Below are 27,949 nucleotides of genomic sequence, written 5' to 3' on the forward strand. Positions count from 1 at the left end.
CTGTGACACACACGCACACACACACACACACACACACACACACACACACACACACACACACACAGAGAGAGAGAGAGAGAGAGAGAGAGAGAGAGAGAGAGAGAGAGAGAGAGAGAGAGAGAGAGAGAGAGAGAGAGATTTGGGGGGGGGGGTTGGAATACATTCAACAAATAAGTGAGGACACTGGGTGTGGTGATTTAAGCTAACTTGAGTTGGGGTATGCCAAACAAGGCAGAAAACTAACTGGGCTGTGTAAAGTGGAGGGTAAAATTTATACCAAACATGGTCCCCCTGATGAGTTCGTTAACACACCAGCTCAGACAGGTGAAGGAAAACAGCCGTGTCATTTCACAGAAACCACTGCAACATTTGCCTTACACAATTCACGTAAAAAATTCAGACTACCTAAATATGTATGGCCAGACATGGTTTCAAACCACCATCCTACAAAATATCAGTCCAGTGTCTTAACTATTGCTTGTGTACAAGACAACTACCACTGAAAAAGGGAAAATAAATAAAAAGAAGTAGTTATCATTTATTTTATCGTTATATCATCTATTATCACAAGCAGAACTTTTGTTTCTATAACACAGTTAAAATGTATTCCTTTTTCCAAGAACACATGCAAATAATTTAGAAAGAAACCACCTTTTACAAACGAGGCATTAGCACCTGTAAAAAAATCACAATTTCACAAATAATTCACTGACTCCCAGAATCTTTACACAACATTGACAAGATTCATACTTTTATAAATCTATGACAAATATACAGGTGCTTTGCGCTCAAAGTGGTTTCTGCACACAGGACATGTGTTGTGGATGTTCTGTCCACAGGTTTCACATAAACAAACATGACCACAAGGAAGTAGTATAATTTCACGAGGATTTGTGCGACAAACTATACACTCTTGGCCCTCTGGGACATTCGCATCACGCATCTGCTGTCGTCTTTCTCTTCGCATTTCCTCCAATTTCCGATGCAACTCCTCCTCTTGTAGGCGCCGCGCACGTTGCTTCAGCAAACGGTAAGTCAAGTGGCCTACTATTGCCAGTCCTATGATACCAAACACAACTGAGAGAATCCTGTGGAGCAGACAAAATGTTTAGAGAATTGTTAAGAAAACAAATTAAAGTGATTATGGAGCAAAGAATATATTTTAATATGGACTTGAAAAAATCTCTCTCATATCTAGTGACAAAAGTAATGAGTAATATCCGAGAATTTTTTAATTTTCCTCTTGCAGGTCCCATGCAAGTCGCTTCAGTAAACAGTAAGTGAAGTATCCTACCATTGCCAGTCCTATGATACCAAATACAAATGAGAGATTCCTGTGGAACAGACAAGATGTTTAGAGAATTGTTACCGAAACAAATTAAACTAATTATGGTGCAAAACGTATATTTAAAAATGGATTAAGAAATATCTTCCAAATGTAGTTTTGAAAGTAAAGGTTACGACCTGAGAATTTTCTGAATTCATCAATTTTCAAAATACTGATCACACAAATAAATGTAAAATTCTCACTACATATGAAGTTGTAAATTTTGTAGTTGGTGAATGCAACACTTTACCAAGAAATAAACAAATGAATTTTTTAAAATGTTGCTCAGCTTTTTTCAATTCTTTCATAAGTGAAAGTAAATACACTCTGAGGGGGAAAAAAACTGATGCGCCACGAAGGAATTAACCAAATAGGAAAAATCAGAAGAGGTGATGTACATGTACAGACAAACAAATGATCACAGTTTCAGAAAAATTGGGTGATTACAAATGAGAAAGAGCTTCAGAAATTAAGCAAGTCAATAAAGTATTGGTCCACTTCTGACCCTTATGCAAGCAGTTATTCGGCTTGGCATTGATTGGTAATGTTGTTGGATGTCATCCTGATGGATATCGTGCCAAATTCCATTCAACTAATGTGTTAAATTGCCAAGCTATGGAGACTGTCGAAGGGCCTTGCCCATAATCCTCCAAATGTTCTCAATTGGGGAGAGATGGAGCAACCTTGCTGGGAAAGGTAGTAATTGGCAAGCACAAAGACAAGCAGAGAAGCTCTTACAGTGTGCAGGCAGGAACTGTCTTGCTGAAATGTAAGCCCAGGATGGCTTGACATGAAGGGCAACAAAACAGGGTGTACAATATCATTGATGTACCACTGTGCTGTAAACGTGCCACCGATGACAGCCAAAGGCATCCTGGTATTAAAAGAAAAGGCTCCCCAGACAATCACCCCAGGTTGTCAGACAGTATGGTGGGCAACAGTCAGACTGGTATACCACCACTGTCCGGGGCATCTCCAAACATGTCTTTGGCCCAGAATCTCATTCACTGGAGTTGTCTTCAGTGAAGAGTCCTGCTTCAAACTGAGCCCTGATGACTAGTGAAAAAGCTTCTGTAGACACTCTGGACAGAGGTGGGATACCAACCTGACCTGTCACCCACCATACAGCCTTACAAGGAGCGATGGTCTGGGGTGCCACTTCTTTACACAGCTCGACAAAGAATCATACATGCAAAATCTGTATACCGTATTAACAAAAATTATCAGCATTCTGTTTAACACAATTGAAGCCTATACCATCTAAATTTAAATAATTAAATTAGAAAGGAATCTACCATCTTTTAAAACAGCTGCCGGTTACTTAGTTATACTATAATGCTACAGGTTATTTGACATTATTAGCTTCAATCTACTGTACTGCAATTGTATTTTTCCAACAAAATATGTAGGTACATTTGTAAATACTGGATCCGTTTACAGTACATGACTATACAGCAGCTTTATGACAAATACTGCTACTTACCAGATAGTGTCCGGAACTTTTCAGTTCCTGAATCTAGATATTCTGATAATTTGTAGAAAGAGTGCCCAAGATGGTAGGCTTTTACTTTCCTTTTGAATTGCTAAGAATATCCAATTTCTTGTTTAGTGTTGCCTGAGACTTTGGTGACTATCTTCCCATCTCAGTATGAAACTACATTCTGAACCCCAGACAAGGAGGCAAAGCCTACCCAATAATTATCATGTTTTATACTATGACTGTGTAAATTAAATTTCAACTGAAGCTGATATCTATCAGCAACAAAAACCATTAAGGAGTAAATGCATTGAGAAGTGAGTAAGTATTCCAAGACCCTTAAAAAGCTTGTACATTAGGTACTGTTATCTACGTCGCACAACATTGTTACTGCTTGCCTCCCACGAATAAATAATTCATTTATTTTACATGTAATTTCTAAGAAGATAATCCCATATGACAATAGCAGTTTAAATATGCGAAATAAGCCAACACTTGTCTTTAGGTCAACACATTGAGAGATGCTCATTAGGCCATAGTATGTTGGTTTGAGCTTCTTGATTAGTTTATCCATCAAGTGTTGACTCCATTTAAATTTGTTATCCAACTGGACCCCAAAGAATTTTACACAATGTGTTTCATTTAGTGTATGGCCATCATTGTCATCATGATCATGTTACAGCTCTCATTTCTTGGGTGCTAGTGACAAGCCTCTTCAAACTTTATCATCTTTGTTTAACTAGTCCTCATGGATCCTATCCCAAAGATCACTTTCTGTGACATGTCAATCCATCTTCTCCTTGGCTCTCCAACATATTACTTCCCATTTCCAATAATTTCAAGGAATTTCTTGGCTGTCCTGGTTTCTTCCATCCATTTCACATGACCGTGCCTTCCTAATTTGACTGATGGAATCATTCCAGTATGCTGAGTTTGACACTTGCATCCACTCTGTTCCTTTTATCACTTATTCTTGATTGTCCTAGCACAGATGTAACATGTCATTATTGCTTATTCGAAATAGCATAACGTGACTTTGTGAGATTAAGGACTTTAAAAAAAAAATGAATAAACTGCTCTTCAAAGTCACTGGAAGACCATTCATGTAAGTTAGAAACTAGAGGTGGCCCAGTAGCAATCCCTGTGGCATCTCACATTGCATTCACATTGCATTCCCTCATGCCTGTGACGCAGTCCATTAATGAGACCCTCTGCTATAAAAGTAAGATTCCACCCATGCAAGAGGGATGCCATTGATGCCACAACTCTTTTAGTGTGAAAATTACAATTTTGTGATCCAATCCAGGGAGTTTGGTGGCAAGGGGCGTAGGATAAACTCATCCAGTGTTGGCTACATGATATTTTGCATTGTCCTGCTGGCAGATGCCATCATGCTGAAGAAAAACAAACTGTGTGTAGGGGTGGATATGGTCCTCAAGAATGGATGCATATTTGTGTTGATCCACTGTGCCTTCAAGAATGGCGAGCTCACCCAAGGAATGCTATTAAAACATTCCCAGACTGTAACGCTCCCTCCTCTGGGCTGGATCCTTCTGACAATTGTTTCAGGGTGTTTCCTTTTAGATGTTTTACACCATACACAGCAATGTCCATGTTTCCAATGAAGCATAAAACGTGGTTCATCTGAAAAGGCCACATGTTGCCACTCTGTGGATGCCCATTGCAAGGGCATGCAATTGCCAACCTCCGTCACCTATAAACAGAAGTCAGCATGGGTGCATGAAGTAGGCACCTGCTGTGGAAGGCCCACATGCAGCAACATTTCCTGAATGGTCATTGAGTAGGCAGTGTTTGTAGCCCCTTGTTTCATGTGAGCAGTCAGCTACTCAAGAATTGCACATCTATTCGTCCGAACACATCTACACCGCTGCTGTTCACCCGTCACCTCTGGTCCGGGGTGGACCACAGTTGCCTTGGCACTGGTTTTAGATAGTGCCTATTTGCAATGCATGGTGTAGTTTAACCATGGCAGCATGTGAACAGTTTACAAAATTAGCCATTTTGGAAATGCTTTCACCTACATCTACATCTACATCTACATCCGTACTCCGCAAACCACCTGACGGTGTGTGGCGGAGGGTACCCTGAGTACCTCTATCGGTTCTCCCTTCTATTCCAGTCTCGTATTGTACGTGGAAAGAAGGATTGTCGGTAAGCTTCTGTGTGGGCTCTAATCTCTCTGATTTTATCCTCATGGTCTCTTCGCGAGATATACGTAGGAGGGAGCAATATACTGCTTGACTCTTCGGTGAAGGTATGTTCTCGAAACTTCACCAAAAGCCCGTACCGAGCTACTGAGCGTCTCTCCTGCAGAGTCTTCCACTGGAGTTTATCTATCATCTCCGTAACGCTTTCACAATTACTAAATGATCCTGTAATGAAGCGCGCTGCTCTCCGTTGGATCTTCTCTATCTGTTCTATCAACCCTACCTGGTGCGGATCCCACACTGCTGAGCAGTATTCAAGCATTGGGCGAACAAGCGTACTGTAACCTACTTCCTTTGTTGTCGGATTGCATTTCCTTAGGATTCTTCCAATGAATCTCAGTCTGGCATCTGCTTTACCAACGATCAACTTTATATGATCATTCCATTTTAAATCACTCCTAATGCGTACTCCCAGATAATTTATGGAATTAACTGCTTCCAGTTGCTGACCTGCTATTTTGTAGCTAAATGATAAGGGACCTATATTTCTATGTATTCGCATCACATTACACTTCACTACATTGAGATTCAATTGCCATTCCGTGCACCATGCGTCAATTCGCTGCAGATCCTCCTGCATTTCAGTACAATTTTCCATTGTTGCAACCTCTCGATACACCACAGCATCATCTGCAAAAAGCCTCAGTGAACTTCCGATGTCATCCACCCGGTCATTTATGTATATTGTGAATAGCAACGGTCCTATGACACTCCCCTGCGGCACACCTGAAATCACTCTTACTTCGGAAGACTTCTCTCCATTGAGAATGACGTGCTGCGTTCTGTTATCTAGGAACTCCTCAATCCAATCACACAATTGATCTGATAAACTGTATGCTCTTACTTTGTTCATTAAACGACTGTGGGGAACTGTGTCAAACGCCTTGCGGAAGTCAAGAAACACGGCATCTACCTGTGAACCCGTGTCTAAGGCCCTCTGAGTCTCGTGGACGAATAGCGCGAGCTGGGTTTCACACGATCGTCTTTTTCGAAACCCATGCTGATTCCTACAGAGTAGATTTCTAGTCTCCAGAAAAGACATTATAATCAAACATAATACGTGTTCCAAAATTCTACAATTGATCGACGTTAGAGATATAGGTCTATAGTTCTGCACATCTGTTCGACGTCCCTTCTTGAGAACGGGGATGACCTGTGCCCTTTTCCAATCCTTTGGAACGCTTCGCTCTTCTAGAGACCTACGGTACACCGCTGCAAGAAGGGGGGCAAGTTCCTTCGCATACTCTGTGTAAAATCGAACTGGTATCCCATCAGGTCGAGCGGCCTTTCCTCTTTTGAGCGATTTTAATTGTTTCTCTATCCCTCTGTCGTCTACTTCGATATCTACCATTTTGTCAACTGTGCGACAATCTAGAGAAGGAAGCACAGTGCAGTCTTCCTCTGTGAAACAGCTTTGGAAGAAGACATTTAGTATTTCGGCCTTTAGTCTGTCATCCTCTGTTTCAGTACCATTTTGGTCACAGAGTGTCTGGACATTTTGTTTTGATCCACCTACCGCTTTGACATAGGACCAAAATTTCTTAGGATTTTCTGCCAAGTCAGTACATAGAACTTTACTTTCGAATTCATTGAAAGCCTCTCGCATAGCCCTCCTCACACTACATTTCGCTTCGCGTAATTTTTGTTTGTCTGCAAGGCTTTGGCTATGTTTATGTTTGCTGTGAAGTTCCCTTTGCTTCCGCAGCAGTTTTCTAACTCGGTTGTTGTACCACGGTGGCTCTTTTCCATCTCTTACGATCTTGCTTGGCACATACTCATCTAACGCATATTGTACCATGGTTTTGAACTTTGTCCACTGATCCTCAACACTATCTGCACTTGAGACAAAACTTTTGTGTTGAGCCGTCAGGTACTCTGTAATCTGCTTTTTGTCACTTTTGCTAAACAGAAAAATCTTCCTACCTTTTTTAATATTTCTATTTACGGCTGAAATCATCGATGCAGTAACCGCTTTATGATCGCTGATTCCCTGTTCTGCATTAACTGATTCAAATAGTTCGGGTCTGTTTGTCACCAGAAGGTCTAATATATTATCGCCACGAGTCGGTTTTCTGTTTAACTGCTCAAGGTAGTTTTCAGATAAAGCACTTAAAAATATTTCACTGGATTCTTTGTCCCTGCCACCCGTTATGAACGTTTGAGTCTCCCAGTCTATATCCGGCAAATTAAAATCTCCACCCAGAACTATAACATGGTGGGGAAATCTACTCGAAATATTTTCCAAATTATTCTTCAGGTGCTGAGCCACAACAGCTGCTGAGCCCGGGGGCCTATAGAGACATCCAATTACCATGTCTGAGCCTGCTTTAACCGTGACCTTCAACCAAATCATTTCACAATTCGAATCTCCGTCAATTTCCTTCGATACTATTGCACTTCTTATCGCTATAAACACGCCTCCCCCTTCACTGTCCAGCGTATCTCTGCGGTATACATTCCAATCAGAGTTTAGGATTTCATTACTGTTTACGTCTGGTTTCAGCCAACTTTCTGTTCCTAGTATTATATGGGCGTTGTGACCGTTTATTAATGAGAGCAGTTCTGGGACCTTTCTATAGACGCTCCTGCAGTTTACTATTAGCACATTAATATTGTTATTCCTTGTTGCATTTTGCCTACTCCTGCCTTGCTGCGTCTCAGGAGGCGTCTTGTCGGGCCTAGGGAGGGAATTCTCTAACCTAAAAAAACCCCATGTGCACTCCACACGTACTCCGCTACCCTCGTAGCCGCTTCCGGCGTGTAGTGCACGCCTGACCTATTCAGGGGGACCCTACATTTCTCCACCCGATAGCGGAGGTCGAGAAATTTGCACCCCAGCTCTCCGCAGAATCGTCTGAGCCTCTGGTTTAAGCCTTCCACTCGGCTCCAAACCAGAGGACCGCGATCGGTTCTCGGAACGATACTACAAATAGTTAGCTCTGATTCCACCCCGCGAGCGAGGCTTTCCACCTTCACCAACTCCGCCAACCGCCTGTACGAACTGAGGATGACCTCTGAACCCAGACGGCAAGAGTCATTGGTGCCGACATGAGCAACAATTTGCAGTCGGGTGCACCCAGTGCTCTCTATCGCCGCCGGTAGGGCCTCCTCCACATCTCGGATGAGACCCCCCCGGCAAGCAGACAGAGTGAACACTGGCCTTCTTCCCCGACCTTTCCGCTATTTCCCTAAGGGGCTCCATCACCCGCCTAACGTTGGAGCTCCCAATAACTAATAAACCCCTCCCCCCGTGTGCCTGCTCGGACCTTGCTGAATGAGCAGCCACATGTCCACTCACAGGCAGAGCGGGCGATGCCACACGGCCAGCCTCCACATTGACCCTCCGCCTCGTGCGCCGTGAACGCCGCTGAACCCGCCACTCCCCTTGGGGAGAGTGTGGCCCAACCGCGCCCGGTACCCACGAAGATGTCTCGACAGCAGGGACAGTGGGTGAAGCATCTAACACCTGGGGTGCACCATGCGACGCACCTGACTCCCCACTGCGGCCACACTCCGAGGCAGCAGCCTGAAGACGGCTGACCGCGGCCATCAACATGCTCAGCTGTTCGCAAAGAGTGGCCAGCTCCTCCTGCGTCCGTACACAGCAGCCACACATCCTATCCATCCTAAGAAATCAATTTACTATAGAGTGTTAATCAACTTTTAACTAGACTGCTAATTCACTAAAGGCGGTTGATTATTGACTAAACTGTGATTGCTAACCACTTCTTGTAGAAACAAGGAAAATAGCACTACCTGTCTCTGGACGGTATTGAAAACAAACACTAGCACTACTAGCACTATGGCTGACTAAAGGGACTCTCCCTGACTGTGTTCAAAACAAACACGAGATCTATGGAACACTTAATAGCACTCTACTATTAAAGCTTCCTAAAAGCAAAAACACGCAGAAGAAGAACTGACAAGTAAGAAAAATACAGATAATACTTAAATTAAGGTAGCTCGCTGCACAGCAGACGTGAAGCAGACGGCGGTTAGGGCGACACTGACACTACTGGCACTATGGCTGACTAAAGGGACTCTCTCTGACTGTATTCAAAACAAACACGAGATCTATGGAACACTTAATAGCACTCGACTATTAAAGCTTCCTAAAAGCAAAAACACGCAGAAGAAGAAGTGACAAGTAAGAAAAATACAGATAATACTTAAATTAAGGTAGCTCGCTGCACAGCGGACGTGAAGCAGACGGCGGTTAGGGCTTAAAAGCCAATAATCATGCCCTTTTGATCATTAGATAAATCACTTCATTTCCACAATAAAACAATGACTGCGCTATTTTCAGCACCCCCCCCCCCCCCTCCCCAACATGTCATACATACCCTCCACTGCTAGCACTGCCACCTGCAGTCAGAGTGGTTATTGCACAATGACACTGAACACAAGAATTGGTCACATTACTGTGACTGGACCATCTATAAACAATGTGAGTGTTCTTGTCTCGGATTTTGGAAACATTTTTATGTCCATGTACATTATTTTCTTGATGTTTATTTTGTTAACACCAGTTGATAACAATCCTACTGATTTAAACTTCCATAAACTTACTGTCCAGTGTCTGACAGAGTTAACCATGGCACTGTACTGGTAGTACAGATGACTACTTGTATTTATTTTGGGGCATCACACAGCTGTTGAGATTAAATCATTTGTAAATATGTAAAATGCTGTTTACAATCTGGAACTTAAGGATCTGTCTGCAAAATCAGACTGTACTGTCTTGCAGGTGATTTGCCCTTCTAGTTTGCTTTCCCATAGTTCAAAAATTTTCCTTTTAGACTTTTTTTAAATCACTTGCTAGATCTTCCCCATTGCCTACTTTAGTTTGCAGTTTACTAGTGATAACATTGTAGTACTTTGAGAGGTTTGTTGAGTGTATTCACATTACCAGTGAGAGGTTTTGAAATGTAATTTTAATCACCGGAAATTGCCAGTAACTGTTACTGTATCACTAAATGTTTCAGCAGGTTTTTTATCTACTATTCTTTATTCATAATGCTGCCATATTACAAAGAAAAGTAATATGAAAGAAAATAAATATGACAAGATATCAACCACATAAGGAGGTGACAGCAGGATTAATACCAAACTGTTTCTCTCCATGACATTCAGTTTGTTGACTACTAGACATCCCCTTTCCAACATTACGAAATGGTGGGATTAACAACATACTACTTAGTTTTGTTATCATTTTATCACAATTGTAATAGGGTCTTGTTTCAAGAATTGACTGATCCCTGTGTCGACACATTTGTGTATCTTAGGTGCTGTCCACATTCTCATAATGCTGCTCATTGTAAAGCAATAAACCCAAGATCATTTCAGGAACCACCAGATCACAGGTTATTTATAGCAGAGTTTGTGAACAGTTTATCTTGAAATAATTTTACAAGCTGCTCTCTACAAAATATCTATGAACTATCCATATATCATAAATCCAGTGAGGTGAGGAAGGCTGTTCATTTCTTCTTCACTAGTGTTGAACAATCTACAATCAGCATTGTCACAGTTCCATTTGCGTATCACAGCTACAGGGAGGAGCATAGGCAACGTGCTTGTTATCAAAGTGAGCAGAATGTTATGACAATCCCACCTCATGGCTCTTTCAAGAATTCCCAGTCGCACACGACAGTTCAAGAGTTACAGTACCTTTTTCAGGATACACAGAGTGTAAAATCAATTTGTGTAACTAAATAGAAACCTCTAGGAGCAACGCACATCAGCTATGTTACCTCACTTTTGTTAAAATTCATTATCTTGCAATTTTGTGATGTACTGATCATGTGCCACTAAAATACTAGTGACCCTTCCCTCCCTCTGTACAGTGGTGATTAGAACTGGACAGCTAAGGAATGCCAACAATGAACTGTTAAATAAAATTTCATTCACATAAGAGTGTTAACAACAGTTCAAACCCACAAACCTTACCTGTAAGTGCGCCTGTGGTATTCTATGCGACGAATGAGAGACGATATTGGTAAAGCTGTGATGAAAAATGGATTACCATCTTCTGGCGGCTGAAGTTTAAGGCCAGTTTCACTGTTATCACTTGACAACTCTCCTATTCCTGTAACCAGTACTCCCTCTCTAAGCATTTCCTCACTAATCTGAAGACCTCTTCGCCTAACTCCAGTGAAAAAACCCCAAAGGTGCTCTGCAATACTGGATGTACTTGGCTCAAAGTGATCTGAAATGGTTTCGAGATCAAGGATTTCTGCATCTAAGGCATCAATGACCTCAATCTGCGTTGAACCCTTCAGCAGTACAAAAGGAACTGTGTTGTACACTTCTTGTATTGTCCTTTCATGATCTGACCTGGAACATTAAATAAATTAATAAATAAGAATGTATATTCACAACAAAAACTGAGGAGTATACAGAATGTTACTTACCAGAATCCTCCTGATGTTCTTGATACAACATGTTCCTTTATGCTAAGTTTTTGTACTACCCCAGATGTGTCAGAGGAATTTAAGCTTTTGATTGACTTTCCAAGGGCTTTAACAACACCCCTGACAGCAATGTAAGGAACTTTATGGTCTGGAAGAGAGTGGACTAAATCTTCTAAGCTAGGGTCAATTTCATGTACAGAGACATCCTGCAATAAAAGACATTTTCATACAAACTGCACTATAATCTATTCTATTATGTCTATTAACAGATACAGATATAGATGTCTATTAACAGATACAAGCAGTCTAACTTCTACATTAACATTCTTACTCTGCAATCCACTGAAGTGAATGGCAGAGGGTACTTCCAACAGTATCATGTACTGGGGTTCTTCAGACACCATTTGCATATGGAGTCTGGGAAGGGTGGGTGCCTGAATGCCTCTATGTGAACAATTAGTTCTCATAATCTTGTCTCTGTGGTCCCTATAGGACTGAAGTATATTCCAACTTTCTACATTTAATATTATTCTGGAGATTTTGTAAACATTACCCACATTTATGGCATATTTGGCATCTATCTTCAAGAACTTTCAGCTCATATTCTGCAGCATCTCTGCGATGCTCTCTCATGGGGCAAAGAGACCTGCCACCATTCATGTTGCCCTTCTTTGCACATGTTTAAAATTTCCTTTTACTCTGTCTCTCTCTCCCTCTTTTTTTTTGGTGGTGGTGGTGGGGGGGGGGGGGGGGGGGGGGTGCTGGACCCACACAATCTAGCAATATTCAATATTCTAGGATGGTTTGCAGCAGTGTTTTTAAAGCAATCTCCTTTCCACATTGACTGCATTTTTCCAGTATCTTAATGAACTGCCACCTGTTACAGGAAAAGATATCAAAGTCTGGGATTGTATCCAAATTTGATCTGTCAAGTTAACCAAGAATTTTGTATCCAAGGACTCGGTCATGAATGACTTCACAGCAACAGGATATTATGTTTTTGCATTTTGTTAAGTGCATAATTTTAAATTTCTGAACATTTTAACCAAGGTGCCAATCTTTGCACTAGTTTGAAATTTTATTAATAAATGACTCAATATTTGTGCAGATTTCCTCACACAACATTTCATAACAGATACCTGCATTATCTGCAAAATTATTTGCTTCACACTTTTATTTTGGGTTTGAATTCCCTGACTTTTCTGACTTTCCATCATTAAATAAATATATTTTCTCTGGCTCTCGACTCTTTATACACACATTTTAGTCACTATTTAAGGAACTTTTTTAAAATTTTTATTTATTGGCCTTTACCATCCTCACAGCTGTCCAGTGCCCTCCTTTGTATTGTTACTACATTATGTTTTTGATAAAGTATATTTTAAAATGAGGTTCACACTAACTGCTATCAGAAAAAATAGGCAGAAGTACATTTTCCGTTTTATATGGCACTAAATTACTACTAGTAGCACAAAACAAATCACATTCTGTACGACAACAAGTAATACAAAGCAGACTGGAATATAAAAATATAGCTACACCTATTAATGTTTTTTCTTTCTTCTTCTCCAACAATTTAATTTCCAATTCCCTGTTTTCTTCTGCCAAACTTTAGAGTTTCTTTAGTTTGTTTTGTTTCAGGGTACAAAAACAACAAAGGTCATATGTGTCCATATCAGAATCATAAAAAAAGACGAAAAAGGAGTTAAAATTGGCTACACATTAAGCTCAACTGATGGAAAGAAAGACAGCTAAACACAGTGACTTTCTCTTGGAGAAGCGGGCACAACATATGCCATGAGACAACAGAGGTCCTGAACTACAGATTAAATGTCCTTCGCAATATTGCTATGACAGATAAAAAGTAAAACACCGTTGAAAGTTCATGCATCAATGGCTAAAATAGCCAATACCTCAGATGGCAAAGATAAATTAGAATGTACGTGGGTAAAAAAAAAGGGCACTGCATTAAGAAATTGCAAACCATCAAACATGGATGGCAATGGGGACAAAGCGGTGAGGCTAAAATTACAGTGCTCACTATGCAACCTAAAATGATCTCCTCTTGGAAAGAGGGCAGAGAGAAGGTCGGCCAAATTGCTGAGGGAGGTTTAATTCCCCGGAGCATGTTCCATGAAGGGAAGACGAGTGGTGATGCCAAAGGGACACCACCTGCTGACAGGTGGCAACATGGAGATCATCAGAGGGAATGGAAGAACTAGCGGACCGAGGTAGGAGAACTGCAGCCTTGGCAGCACCCTCGTTTCCCATCAGACTGATGTGACCAGGAACCCACATACATACCACAGTGACTTCATCAAGAGTGATCAGGTGAAAGCTTTCCTGGACCGCTGCACTAAGGGATGAACAGTGTACAGAACACAGAGACTCTGAAGGACCACAGAGTCTGAGCAAATGACACATCTGAAAAGTCTGTGTCGCCGAATCTACTATGTGCGTGGCCTGATACAGGATGAAGAGCTCCGCTGTAAATACTGAGCAGTGTTCCGGAAGCCAATACCGAAAATCATCAGTGGTAATGAAGAAGGTTACCTGACACCACAGTCAGATGAGAGCCATCAGTGTACAAAAAGGTACCATCCCAAAGCTCTGTGTGAAGGTCAAGAAGCTTACGACGATAGAGCGAATCTGGAATAGTGTCCTTAGAAAGCGAACGAAGTCTAAGGTGAATATAGGCTGCCGCACGAAGCCAAGATGGTGAAGGGTTCACACACATCGTGAAAGTGGCAGGGAGTGTGAAGTTCAGCTGCTGGAACAATAGCTGCAAGCGAACACCTGGAGGTAACAGAAGAGGGACGCACCCTATACTGGTGGTCAAATGAGTCATGAGTCATCAAAGAAGGAGACATAAGATGTGTTGCCAGACACGGCAGATGAACACAATGATTATCTGCTGAGGAGAACATCATGTCAGTGTGACAGCAGTAGTTTGGTAGCTTCTCCTTTCACACTCTCAACCGGGCTAGCATTAAAGGTGCCAGTGGATGAATGAAAGGCACAATGGTGGTTTGTATTAAGGCAGCGTTAAGATGGACGCACATGCAGATTCATAAACTAAATATCCATAGTCTAATACCGAATGGACAAGGGATCTGTACAAATGGAGGTGGGTGGTATGAATCGCTCCCCACGAAGTACCGCTCAGGACACATAGGACACTGAGGGACTGTGTACAGTGGGCAGCCAGGTAAGACTCATGGAAGGACCAGGAAAGTTTACTATCAAGCATGAGCCCCAGAAATTTCATAGGTTCAGGGAATGGAAGAGCAACAAGCCCAAGGTGTAAAGGTGCTGGAAGAAATACATTGTGTCGCCAGAAATTCATACAAATGGTTTTGCCAGTGGAAAAACAAAAGCCATTGTCAATACTCCATGAGTAAAGATGACTACGACATCACTGAAGATGCCACTCAAGAAGACAAGTTCATGGAGAACTGCAACAGATTGTAAAATCGTCAACAAAGAGGGAGCTGGAGATGCCTGGCAGGAGACAGGCCATGGGTTAATGGTGAGACCAAGGAGGACAACATTCAGGATAGAACCCTGAGGTACACCGTTTTCCTAGATAAAGGTGTCTGACACGGCAGAACCCACATATACCTTGAAACCTCGGTCTTCTAAAAATTCCTGAAGGAAATGGGGCACGCGGCCACGGAAACCCCACATGTAAACAGTACGGAGCATACCAGTCCTTCAGCAAGTGTTATAGGCTTTCTCCTAATTGAAAAACGCAGTCCGAATCTGGTATTTTCACAGAAAAGTTATTCATGACATGGGTTAGGAAAGTGACGAGATGGTCAACTGCAGAAAGGCATGCTCAAAATTCACACTATGCAGTGGTTAGTAAACTGCAAGACTCGAGCCACCATACCACCTGGGCATGAATCAAACATTCCATCACCTTGCAAACACAGCTTGTGAGAGAAATGTGGTGATAGCTAGAAGGAAGGTGTTCATCCTTCCCAGGCTTAGGTATGGGTACGACAGTGGCTTCATGTCAGCTTCTAGGAAACATGCTCTCTGCCCAGATGTGATTGTACATATGAAGAAAGTGCTTGCCTGCAGGAGAATAGGGACAAAGTAAGAGCATGATCTAGCTCCCTCATAGTAAAAGGGGCATTGTGACACTCATGATTCTGGGTTGGTTGGTTTAAAGGCAGGAGGAGGGACCAAACTATGAGGTCATCGTCCCTTGTTCCTCATAAAACAATGCCACAAGTATGAGAATAAAACGGACGAAACATATAACACAAAATGGAAAGAAACGAAAAGCCACAAGAACTTAGGGAAGGCAATGAACACTAAAAGGAACAAAAGAGGGCAAGAAAACAACAGATGATGCTAGAAACAGAAGAGAGTAAAACATGAAAGCAGATTACATTGGCTGGCCAACATGAGAATAAAAAGGGAAAGCCAGCCACTCTGCAACATATTAAAACCTCCACCCCAAAAGCACTTGGGTGGAGGACACAGAGGGACAAAGGACATGTGCTAAAACCTACATAGAAGTATAAAACCCACTCTCACGGATAAAATGTAAAACTAAAGCTGCTATGGAGGCAGGGTGCTGGGAAAGTTAAAAGTCTGCTGCAGAGCAGTTAGAAGTGGGCTGTCCAGCAAGAGGTGGACGACTGTCATTTGGGAGCCACAGCGACACTGAGGTGGGTCCTCGTGACAGAGTAGGTAACTATGCGTTAGCCACGTATGGCCAATGCGGAGCCAGCAGAGAACAACTGATTCCCTGCGAGAGGCCTGCATGGAAGACTTCCACGTATTCATAGTCTCATTAATGACACGCAGTTTGTTCTGCATGCTGTTATACCACTCTGTTTTTCAAGGCCGGAAAACGCTGCGGTGTAAGAAAGAACACAGGTCAGCTTCGGAGATGACTATCTCCAGAAGCGATTTACGCGTCGCCTGTTTGGCCAGGCTGTTGGCGAGTTCATTGCCAGGGATTCCGACATGTCCTGGGGTTCACACAAACACCACGGAACGGCGGGACTGTTCCCTGGCATAGATAGACTCCTGAATGGATGCTAACAGAGGGCGGTGAAGGTAACACTGGTCGATAGCTTGTAGGCTGCTCAATGAGTCAGTGCACAGGAGAAATGACTCGCCAGGGCATGAGCGGGTGCACTCCAGAGCATGAGACATGGCTGCCAGCTCTGCAGCCCCGGAACACGTCAAGAATGAAGAGGAAGTGACAGCGGAGAGCAGTGGTGTTAACGGAGTCCTTAGGGCCATGGAAAAGGTCCAGAAGAAGCTGCAGCCAAGGCATACACCATGGAGGCGTATGTGAATGGACTGTAAGTAGAAGTGGTAAAGGGAAGGACTCCAGTTCAGAGAGAAGGGACTGCACACGAACCACAATCGTTAGCTCCAATCTGGACTGCCGATGCGGGGGATGGACTGCCGCAGGTGGGAAAAGGAGATGGTAATTCGGATGCTCAGGGGAACTATGAATGTGTGCTGCGTAAATGGCGAGCAGTTCCGCACATCTGATCTGCAGTGGAAGGACACCAGTCTCCACCAGTACGCTGGTCACCAGGCTCATCCTAATAGCTCCTGTCGTTAATCGACTACCACAGTGGTGCACAGGGTCGATTGAATACAATGCTGATGGCGCTGACGAACCATAAAACACACTCCCATAGTCGATTTGGGATTGGACAAGGGCTCTGTAGAGCTGCAGCTACGTAGAGCGATCTGCACCCCAATTTGTGTTGCTCAGGCAACGGAGGGCGCTGCTCAGCGACAACAGTACTGGAGCAGCAGTACGAAATGCAGAAGTCGTCTGCACACAGAGAAGGTGAGACGGATGCCCGAAAGCTGCTGCTAGACCGTTAATGGCCACTAAAAATAGAGAGACACTAAATACAGAGCCCTGCGGAACTCCATTCTCCTGGCTATGGATTGAACTATGGGAGACACCAACTTGGACACGAAATGTACAGAGCGACAGGAAGTTTTGGATAAAAGTCGGGAGTGGTTCCCAGAGACCCCACTCATACAATGTGGCAAGGACATGATGTCACCAAGTCGTGTCATATGCGTTACCTAAGTAAAAAAAGATGGCAATCTGGTGTTGCCATCTGGAAAAGGCTGTTCGGATGGCAGACTCGATGGACACAAGATTATCAGTTTAGAGTGACCCTGGCGGAAGCCGCCCTGACATGGAGCCAGTACGACACATGATTCCAGGACCCAACCCAACTGCCCAACTTTCCAGTAGCTCACAGAGAATGTTGGTGGGGCTGATGGGTCCATAGCTATCCACATCAAGCGGGTTTTTATTGGGTTAGAACACCGGAATGATGGTGCTCTCCTGCCATTGAGATGGACAGATGCCACCGCACCAGATCCGGTTGAAGATAATGAGAAGATTTCGCTTGTAATCAGATGGAGATGTTTAATCACCTGGCTGTGGATGCGATCAGGCTCAGGAGCTGTGTTGGGGCAATGTACAAGGGCACTGAGGAGCTCCCACTTTATAAATGTGGTGTTATAGGATTCACTGCAGCGTGTAGTGAATGAGGGGACATTCCCTTCCAGCCACTGTTTGAGTGTGTGAAAGGCTGGGGGTAATTCTCTGACGCAGAGGCTCGAATGAAGGGCTTGGCAATCGTGTGTGTCGCCATTTATGGTAACACCAGGGACAGCTGTTAGGGCCTGGTAACCAAAAAGATGTTTGATCTTTGCCCAGTGGAAGGTGATGTGTGGCACTCAATGGTGTAGACGTATCTCCCCAACACTACTCCTACTGTTGTTTGATAAGGTAGTGAACACGGGCACGGAGCCGTTTAAAGGCTATCAGGTGCTCCAGGGAAGGGTGCCGCTGTAGAGCTTGCCGACGCTCCTTAATTGCTTCAGCGACCACCAAGGGACTGCCTTACGCCTCGGGCACCCTAAAGAGCGAGGGATTGCATTTTCTGCCGCAGAAACAATTGTGCTAGTCACCTGCTCAACCATCACATCGATGTTACCGTGTGGGGGAAATTCAGTAGTGGCAGAAGAGGTGAAAGTTCCCCAATACCCCTTGTTCAAAGCCCATCTGGGCAGGCATCCATGCGCCTGACGCTGGGGCAGTGACAGGAAGATGGGTAAGTGGTAACTACCACACAAGTCATCATGTGCTCTCCAGTGGATACCTGGAAGAAGTCCTGCGCTGCAAATTGGCTGAGTAACTGCCATGAGCCACACTGAAATGTATGGCAGCCCCAGTACTTAAGAGGCAGAGGTCGAATTGTGACAGTCGAGTTTCTACAACTCTGCCTTGGCCAGTAGGCATGGTACCACCCCACAAAGATTTACGGGAATTAAAATCTCCCAGAAGTAGGAAAGGTTTTGGGAGTTGATCAATCAAGGGTACTGCACCATCTGGAGGAAGATATACACTGCAGACAGTTATTTCCTGTGTCGTTCTTACTCTGACAGCCACAGCTTTAAGAGGGGTTTGAAGGGGGCACATGTTCACTACAGACCAAGTTTAGGACATAAACACAAACTCCACTTGACACTTGATTATAGTCACTACGGTTCTTGTAATATCCCTTATAGCCACGGAGTGCAGGGGTTCACATTGTGGGAACCAGGTTTCCTGGATGGCAATGCAGATAGCAGAAGTAAAGCCTAACAGCTGCCATAGCTCAGTCAGGTGGTGGAAAAAAAACGCCACATTTCCGCTGGAGGACAACATTTTGAGACTGGGAAGGCATGGAACATTCAAGATGCAGTTTACGCCTGAGAGTCACCTGCTGCCACTGATTTATTGCTTAAGCAGTCTATATTCATTGTATCTGAGGGTCTGGCGAGATTTAGGTCCTCAACGGACACCAAAATCACCACCCCATCCTCAGCCACAGAGCTTGTAGGTAGTGATGGTATGGTTACCACCGCAATTTCCTTTGTCTTAGGGTTTTTCTTTTTGGATTTTTCTCACTGCTCCTTGGGTTTCCCTGACTGGGAGGACTTCACTGGCTCAGACTCCAGGACTGAGGATGAACATGAAGCCCTACGACCAGCTGCTTTTGGGCTCTTCAGCCACTGACGGGTGTCATCTTTCACACTAGAAGAAGCCTGGGAGGGGAGAGACCCAAGGGACCCCTTCCTACTAGAAAGAGAAGCTGAAGAAGACTTACACTTCTCCAGCCCAGAAGTGGGGACAGGGATATAGGGCTTTACTTCACACAGGTAGACCATCACCTTGACATTCTCGGGCAATGTATCACCCTCAAAGGCCAAGATGAAGGCACAGGTTGCAACCTGATTATCCTTCGGACCCTGGTAGTCACGCCGGATGAAATGTACACTTCGCTGCTCTAAACTGGCGCGCAGTTCACTGTCGGACTGCAAAAGGAGGTCTCTGTGAAATATGATGCCCTGGACCATATTCAAGCTCTTATGGGGCATGATGGTTACAGAAACAGCCCCCCAGCTTGGCACAAGCAAGTAACTCCCGTGACTGGGCAGAGGATGCTGTTTTGATCAAGATTGAACCAGATCTCATTTTGGACAAGCCCTCCACTCCCCCAAACTTGTCCTCTAGATGCTCAACAAAAAAACTGAGGCTTCATCATCATGAAAGTTTCCCCATCAGTTCCCGAACATACAAAATGTACTGGGAGGAATAAGATTTGCTGCCATCCTTAGCCTGACATTCCTCCCATGGTGAGACCAGGGAGGGGAACAATTTGGGGCCATACTTCTGTGCATTGAATTGAGCTTGTGATTGCTTAGAGACTGCTGGTGTTTCACCACCAGCAAGAGATGATGGACTACACTTCATCGTGTGTCATCCGCCCAATGCCACCCACTCCGACCAGAGGCCCTCCCCACAAGCGCCACCCAGTCGCAGCAATGGCCACGTGGCAGGATGGCCATTGCCGGGAGTCCCGAAGCCCCAGGGGGATGGGCATCTACCCCTTGGCATTCGTGGGGAGTTAATGGCGCAAGCATCAGCAGAGCGATCCCTGTGTGGTCAGGGGCTTACAACCAACAGGGTACATGGCGGCCCCACCACAATGGACTGGCTACCGTGCTGGATATCAGGTGCAAAGAAGTCCATGGTCATCGTCAACGCTGAAATCGACACTGCATAGTGGAAAACACGCCCAGGAAGCTGTCCTCACCCAAGAGATGGAGAACAAGCAGGACTGCAATGTGACGACGAGAAAGTGGGCTAAAGATATCAATGCACGATGGACATGATGCACCTTGTAAGGTGCCCTTCCCCAATTGGCTCGCTCTTTACGGGAAAATTTTGAAGAATGGATGTCAAACCATCGCATAAAGACCGAAATGTGGGAAACTCCTTCTAGTCGCCTTGTACGACAGGCTGGAATACCTCGGGCGTATTCTCACCCCCGGACCCGCAGGAGGGGACATAATTCTGGGAAGAGAGGGGTGTCTCCCTAGCCTTCTCCACTAATTTCTGATGGAGGAAGGCAGGGTGATAGTGGGTGAAGATTGAAATGTCCACAAAAGGGCAGCCGAAGGTCTTGGAGATAGCAATAGAGTCCTCTATGACATCCTTTTCCACAGTCAGGCCAGAAACTGGAGAATGGTCCTTGGTCTCAGAGAGGTGTCAGAGGTTAGCCCAGGACAGAAGAGGGGCTGGAACTGTTAAAAGAACTAGTGTATGAAATCCAGCTAGATTTTTTGTTATCCCGAAGAAAGCAAAGACATTGCACACACACAACTGTTTATAATGAACACAATTTGCAATCATAGGATGGTGGTTAAAAACGCAAAGAGCACGTCTCTGTGCTTGAATTGCATTGTGGTACGCCACAATCTACCTAGAGACCAGGACACAGTGCAGTAAAGAGAAAATGCGAGGAATGGAACGTTCTGCATTGGTAAGGATAACAGTGGTACAGTATTCTACCTGGTCGTCACAACTGGGGAAAAGCTGTTCATTGAAGGTCGCCAGGGAGGAGTAACGCCTCCAGTCTGCCATAGGAAGATGCTTTTTGGGTTTGCATGTTGGTGGGGTAGGACAGTACACGGGAAATGGTTGCTTGAGTAGGTGTCAAAGAGAAATGGGCCACTTGAGAAGAGAGGCAAACTGGGCAGTGCAGAATGAGAGGTACAAATGGAAATAGGTGTGCAAGGAGACCGAAAGGAATGTGGGTGCTCTAGTGTTAAGTGAGGTGAGGTTGAGTTCAGACAAGGGGGCACCCCTCTGACAGGTTCTGTGGGAACCCCAAAGGGGATGGTGAGCACTAAAGTGACTAACCAGCAAAAAGAGCTCAGGGGGTTGCCCAATAAGCTGGAGGAAGTCTGCCCTGCTGACACGGAATGAAGAAGGTATGTAAAAAGAACAAAGGGAAAAGGTGAAGCAAGGAAGGAAAATGCTGACTGCAAGAGCTTGCTGTTGGGTGTTCAGGGAGATGGTCTGACGATGAATATTATTCTGGATGAGCAGCATGACTTATCCACAAGACGGAATGCCGTCCTCAAGGCGAAGGTCAAAGTGGACTGGAAAAAAATGCGAGAGGTTAAAACATTTGTGAGGACACAATTTCATTTCCTAGAGGCAGAGAACAAGTGGGCACTGTGATTCCAAAAGCAGGCGTAATTCCTCCTTGTTGGCCATGAATGTTCCACTGGAGAAGAGTCATTACGAGGAAAGGGGAGGAGTGAATGGGTGTCATATCGGTGGTTGCCGAGTGTCAGCCTTCAAAGACTTTCTGCTGGAGGGTGCAAAGGCTGGAGGTCCTGCTCCATGAAATCTACAGAAGCATTGGCATTCTCCCTCGGTCGATCTGTGGAGTCCGCGTCAGAGAAACGGTTGGCGGTGCACACCAGCGAGATGAAGGCCAGCCAGGTGAGGGGATCATGCGGCAACACCACTGAAGGGGAGTTCTGAGTTGGTGAAGGAGAAGGCTCTTTGTTTGATTTCTTGGAGCCTTTGTGGTTGGCATATGATTATTCAGACGTTTGTTGGCCGGAGTGACGTAAAAAGTCTTTGGAGAAGTGTTCCTTCACTACTGGACTACAGGTGACTTCACTACTGGAGGAGAAAATTTGGTGGCTTGTTGCAAAGCTGGAGGAGATGGACATGGGGATGCGACTGCGACACTGAGCAATTTTCAAACCACAGTTCTGAATATATGGTTGCATTTCTGTGTGGCCGTGTCCTTCATGGAGCAAGGCGTAGCAAGAACAATACTGTAAGCTTTAGATGGTAAAATGCAGGACTTCTGACTAGCCAACAATTTGCGAGCGACAGGGTAAGGCGCTTTTTCTTTCATCTAGATCTCCTGGACAGACAGCTCATCGAGATACACAGAACAATCTTGGGAGGAAACTACATGGGCACCATTGCAGTTAATACAGTGGGGAGCAAGTGGTGGTGGTGGTGGTGTTGGTTAGTGTTTAATGTCCTGTTGACAACGAGGTCATTAGAGATGGAGCCCAAGCTCGGGATAGGGAAGGATTGGGTAGGAAATCGGCCGTGCCCTTTCAAAGGAACCATCCCGGCATTTGCCTAAAATGATTTAGGGAAATCACGGAAAACCTAAATCAGGATGGCTGGACACGGGATTGAACTGTCGTCCTCCCGAATGCGAGTCCAATGTGCTAACCACTGCGCCACCTCGCTCGGTGTGTGTGTGTGTGTGTGTGTGTGTGTGTGTGTGTGTGTGGAGGGCATCCCTACCACTGGTGACAAATGTGGCCGGCAAAGGATGCATCTACCTTTTTTTATCACCCGATGGTCTGCAAAGACGCCCTGATCAAAGAGGTAAGTCAGGATTTCTGTCTCTGTCAGACCATCAAGCAACTCCACACGAAGAGTTCAGTGTTCGATGGACCTTGACATGAACAGGGTAGCCTTGGAGGAGCGAAACTGCAAGCATAAGTACGCTCCGAAAGCAAAGTGCCATTGTGTAATTAGAGCAGGAATTCACAGGTTCAGCAATTGCATCAAAACCTTTCTGAATAACAAATGGATTAACCACAGCAAAGGACTGACTGTCTTCAGTACATGAAACCATGAGAAACCGAGGTGCAGCTGGGAGGGTCTAAATTGTCAGCCTCACTCTTTTTACATTTAGTAGTTGTAGATTGAGATGATTTTCAGCCCCTTGTGAGATAATCTCCCATGATTGTCTGCATCTACAATGGCATGCTCCTTACAACTGGGGGGCCCTCACCCGCCTTAAGTGATTGTTCACACCTCAGGTCACACAACCCGCTGATAGAGGGACCAATTGACAATTTTGTAAAGTCAGGGCAATCAGCTGTCCCTGGGCCTGGCCTGTATCAGGGGGTCCATGAGAACCCTATCTGAGGATGGGAATTACACGCTACCCAGCCACCCACTACATGTCAAAACGGATGGGCCGACCTTCAGGAGCACACAGTAAGGCAGAAGAAAAAGTGGAACCTCAAATGCTGAAGCAGAGGAAAGAGAGGAGAAGAGAAGAGGAATGAACGAAGGAAAAAAGAACAAAAAATAGTGGAGTGACTGTTCTGACATCAGGCTACTGAAAATGCAGAACACATTCCCAAAAATATCCCAGACATGTTCCCCAAGGGAGGGGAAAAAGAATAGCAGGAGGATAAACATGCAGTACAGAAAGAAAAAGATGCTGCATAGGCTGGGGGCCCATGGTAGCCAAGTACGAAGTCTCCAAAGAGTGGTGAGCCTCCTGGGGGGTTTCTTTAATTTCCTCGCCGCTTCAAGTTTCTGTAAGTCTAAAGATTTTCCTTTTCCTTTTCTTTCTGAGCTTTTTCTTGGAGTTTGGTTTTCCTTATATCTTCTGCGAGTGTCTCTAAAATTGGTCAACAGTGCTTGGGTATATTCTGAACCCTTTGATGGACTGGAGTAATGAGGTTAAGGTGACCAAACTATGAGGTCATCAGCCCCTCTACATTGTGTGCATCAAACCAGAAACACTTATCAGAGAAGAAGAACACAGAAGACAAATCCTGATTAAAGCAAAATTGTAACTGAGAATGAATAAAATCAAGAGACAGAAGCAAGTACAAGTGAGAGAGATGTGAAAAGGAGTAAGGTGGGTGAGATGCTCTGCCCAAAAGCAGCTGGAAGCCTCTGGAACAAGTTATGCGATGGGAGACGCATCCTCTACATTTAACTGGTGTTTACTCATGTCCATTACCACAAGAAAGCTAGCAATGCATACAAGTTGATAAAATCTCAGGAAAGAGAATAACAATTATGAGCCATTAAAACTATGAAAAATCTAAAATAATAATAAGAAAAAAAAGATGGGAAGGCCAGGAGCCATGCCAGACCACCAAGCAAGGGCAGGTAAGGGTCTCATGAGCAAGTGACAGGGAAAGGAGAAGATACCTGCCTTATCATCTGCTAGCAGCAGAGGCAGCAAGTATTAAGATTTCACCACAAGGTAGTCAAATTAGGGTAAACCAGTAGGATGTGAGCCTCTGTCGGATGGGCATCACACCATCAATAGGAGTGGGAGTATCCCCATACATTAAGATGTGGCAATGGGTCAGAAAAGTGTGGCCAATGCAAAGCTCACAGAAGAATCGATTCCCTGCGAGAAGCACAAAGAGAAGACTACCTCAGGGTCATGGTTGCCTTTATTACCCACAGTTCGTTTAGAAAAACCAGGGCACATCATTCTGTCTTCCAAGCTTCTGACAACTGACAGCGTGAATTTGATTGAAGATTTGGTTCCAGTATCCCCATCTTCAAAGTTGGCTTCCTGGTAGATAACCTGACCAACCAGTCAGTGTCCATTCCCTGGGGTCCCAACGTGACCAGGGGTTCCGACAAAAGTGACTGACCATCCAGCGAGATGGACCTCAGAAAAGAGATGCTGAATAGTCACAACCAATGAATGTCTAAGGCGGCACTGGTCAACAGCCTGAAGACTATTCATGGAGTGACTGGCAATTAAGGTCTTGCCAATGCAAGAATGAATGTGACTGAGGGCTCAATTTATGGCCACCAATTAAGCAGAGAATGCACTGAATCTGTCTGGCAGAGAATGTAGTTCACGGCACCTTACATGTATGTAGCCAAACCAGTTCATCCATTGATTGTTGAGCCATCAGTGCATACCACTTTTGAGACCAAATGTGCAGCGAAAATGGCCAGGAATAGGTGGCAAAAAACTATGGTGCCAACAGTCCTTCAGTTCAAATGATTGGTTGAGACAGATCCAAAGAAGGGGTACAAACCATGTGGGCATATGTGTTTGCTATGTAACAAGAGGCAACAATGGGGGAAGGTGGAGTTCAGATCAGAGACCCTGTATGTGAAGTGTGATGATGAATCCAGTCCTGGGCCTCCCTCCCGGGTAAAAGAACACAGTATTCAGATGCTAAGGGGAGCAGCAAATGTGTATGGTATAACTGAGTAGCAGTTTTTGGTGCATGATCCGTAATGGAGGGACCTCGGCCTCCATGAATAGATTGATCACAGGCCTAATCTGAAAGATGCCTGTCACAAGTTAGGCCATATAATGGTGTATTTTGTCCAGCATTATGCTGAAGATGGTGCCAAGCCATATGCTAGACTCCCATAGCCAAGACAGGACCAAAGTTTTGTAAAGCCACAGAAGTGTAGAGCAATCTGCAACCCCCCCCCCCCCCTCCTCGGCCAATGTTACTGAGTAATCACAGACCCTTCAATGGATGGAGGGGAGACGACCTGAGCTGCCTCAGACCACAGGATGACAGAGAACCACTTGTAGGGAAGATGAGTGTCTTCGAGAGTGCCCAGCACCCAGTTGTTGAACCTGCTCTACAGCAGGTCTGTTCAACAATCTGCTCATGCGAACTGGCTCACACTCATGCTGCACCTGTGAGCAACCAGCCAACTCATGGTGAGTAATAGTAGGGGGAATACGAGGGGAGGAGGAATTTCAATAACACAGCTTAGTTCAAGAAACTCTTACCCAACAGTCAATTCTGTGGCCACTAATATTAATTCTGTGGAGATATAGCTTCATGGTGATTAACTAATGCCTTTTGTGGCAAATGTACTTCCTAAGGCTATTGCATTGTTGAGAAATGAGAACAAAATTGAAAAGGCATAGCCCAAACTCTTAAGTCTAAACTGAAGAGTTTCCTCATGGCTCACTCCTTCAATTCTGTCGAGGAGCTCCTGGAAGAGCTAAAAAATTAAGCTAATTCCAGTGTTACATTGTTGATTTTCTTTATTTAAACTTTCGACTTGTCACCTGAATATGTTTTTTTTATATTTCATTTTATCTGTTTCTAATTTCGTATTATAATTTCATATATTGACTCGTTCCATGACCATGGAGACTTCTCCTTAATTTGGTCCCATGGAACAATAAGTCAATAAAAAGATAAATAACATAGGCAGCTAAATTTGAAACATATTTCCTACAGTTGATGCAGCCTTACGACAAATGTCATTTTCAGACAAAGTTTAAATTGACATTGACTTGTATTTTGTGCATATTTTATTCATAGATTACAGATTGAAACACTGGATGTCAATGAATACAACTTATTTTACTTTTCATTAAAGCATCAATGTCTGGTACTATTTTCTGAGCACTACTAATTCAAAGAAAGCTTTTAATTTAAAGTCTGTCAGTGCACTTCTGTGAGAAAATTTCTTTCTTTAGCTCCCATAAATATGTATCTCCAAGCACTGACAATCATAGCTGCAAACACGTGAAGTAATGAAATGTATGTTGGAGAAACTTTTTACAAATCTACAAGACTTATTTTGTTATGAAACTTAACATGCAACTGTCTGTCACACTGCAGGTCTATAATTTCTAACTTCAACTAGGCATCCGCCACTGACAGGCTATAAAACTGATATTAATGTTTCTGACCAATGCTTGTTAGTCCGTGACCTGGCCTTAACGCCACTTTGCACCAATTTTAAAAGAGCTACTCTTCAATTTAAGTACTGAGCCATTAAGTACATGTGCTTGCATTTAAGGCTTCGGACAACTTAACACATGGTTATTCCTCTGAAGACAGCACAGAATTTGCACTTCCCTGCACTATGTCATTACGTCTAACAGCCTATTTTACCGCGAGTGCTCACTACCCAAGCAGTGAGTGAGTGCGAGCGCTCATACTGCCTAGATACCTCGTGAACTGACCTCCTCTACAGCATGACTCAGAGATCTGAGTGCTTGCTACACCACACAGGTTACTTAGATTCTCATGGTTTCCCTGAACTCTGGTGATTGTAACTTGCCCTGCAATATATCCTTGCTTCCTAATGTCCTTCTGTACCATCTCTGACCTAGTCTCTCTGGCAATTTCCTATTCATCCTTGAGCCGTGGTAAAATTTGCTGTTCTGAAGAGCGCACCGCAGCGCGTAGTGTAAAGCAGTCGCCCTCCGTTTATGGCGGTGGCGCCACTGTGGTAATCGCACCTTTGGTGTCTACCTCTGGTGGGAAAGGTAGCCTGTTCATGTGCATTTAAGAGGCGCTATGAGCTCACTAGCGGAGTCTGGTCAGTTGGGTCAGTGTGGGGCAGTCAGTGTCTGTC

General features: G+C 44.3%; 1 protein-coding gene across 1 annotated transcript in view; it reads right to left on the reverse strand.

Moving 5' to 3' along the window:
* Window positions 1-518: 518 nt before the first annotated feature.
* LOC126334636 (mitochondrial E3 ubiquitin protein ligase 1-like) overlaps window positions 519-27,949 on the reverse strand; it is a 34,668-nt gene continuing 7,237 nt past the window's right edge. Inside the window, exons 2-4 of the mRNA XM_049997077.1 lie at window positions 11,446-11,651; window positions 10,982-11,368; window positions 519-1,088 (exon numbers count right to left, since the gene is read on the reverse strand). Coding sequence (XP_049853034.1) covers window positions 761-1,088; window positions 10,982-11,368; window positions 11,446-11,651 — 921 coding nt within the window. The 3' untranslated portion in view covers window positions 519-760. The remainder of the gene's footprint in view (window positions 1,089-10,981; window positions 11,369-11,445; window positions 11,652-27,949) is intronic.

Source organism: Schistocerca gregaria, chromosome 1 (assembly GCF_023897955.1).
Source record: "Schistocerca gregaria isolate iqSchGreg1 chromosome 1, iqSchGreg1.2, whole genome shotgun sequence".
Taxonomy (NCBI): Eukaryota; Metazoa; Arthropoda; class Insecta; order Orthoptera; family Acrididae; genus Schistocerca; species Schistocerca gregaria.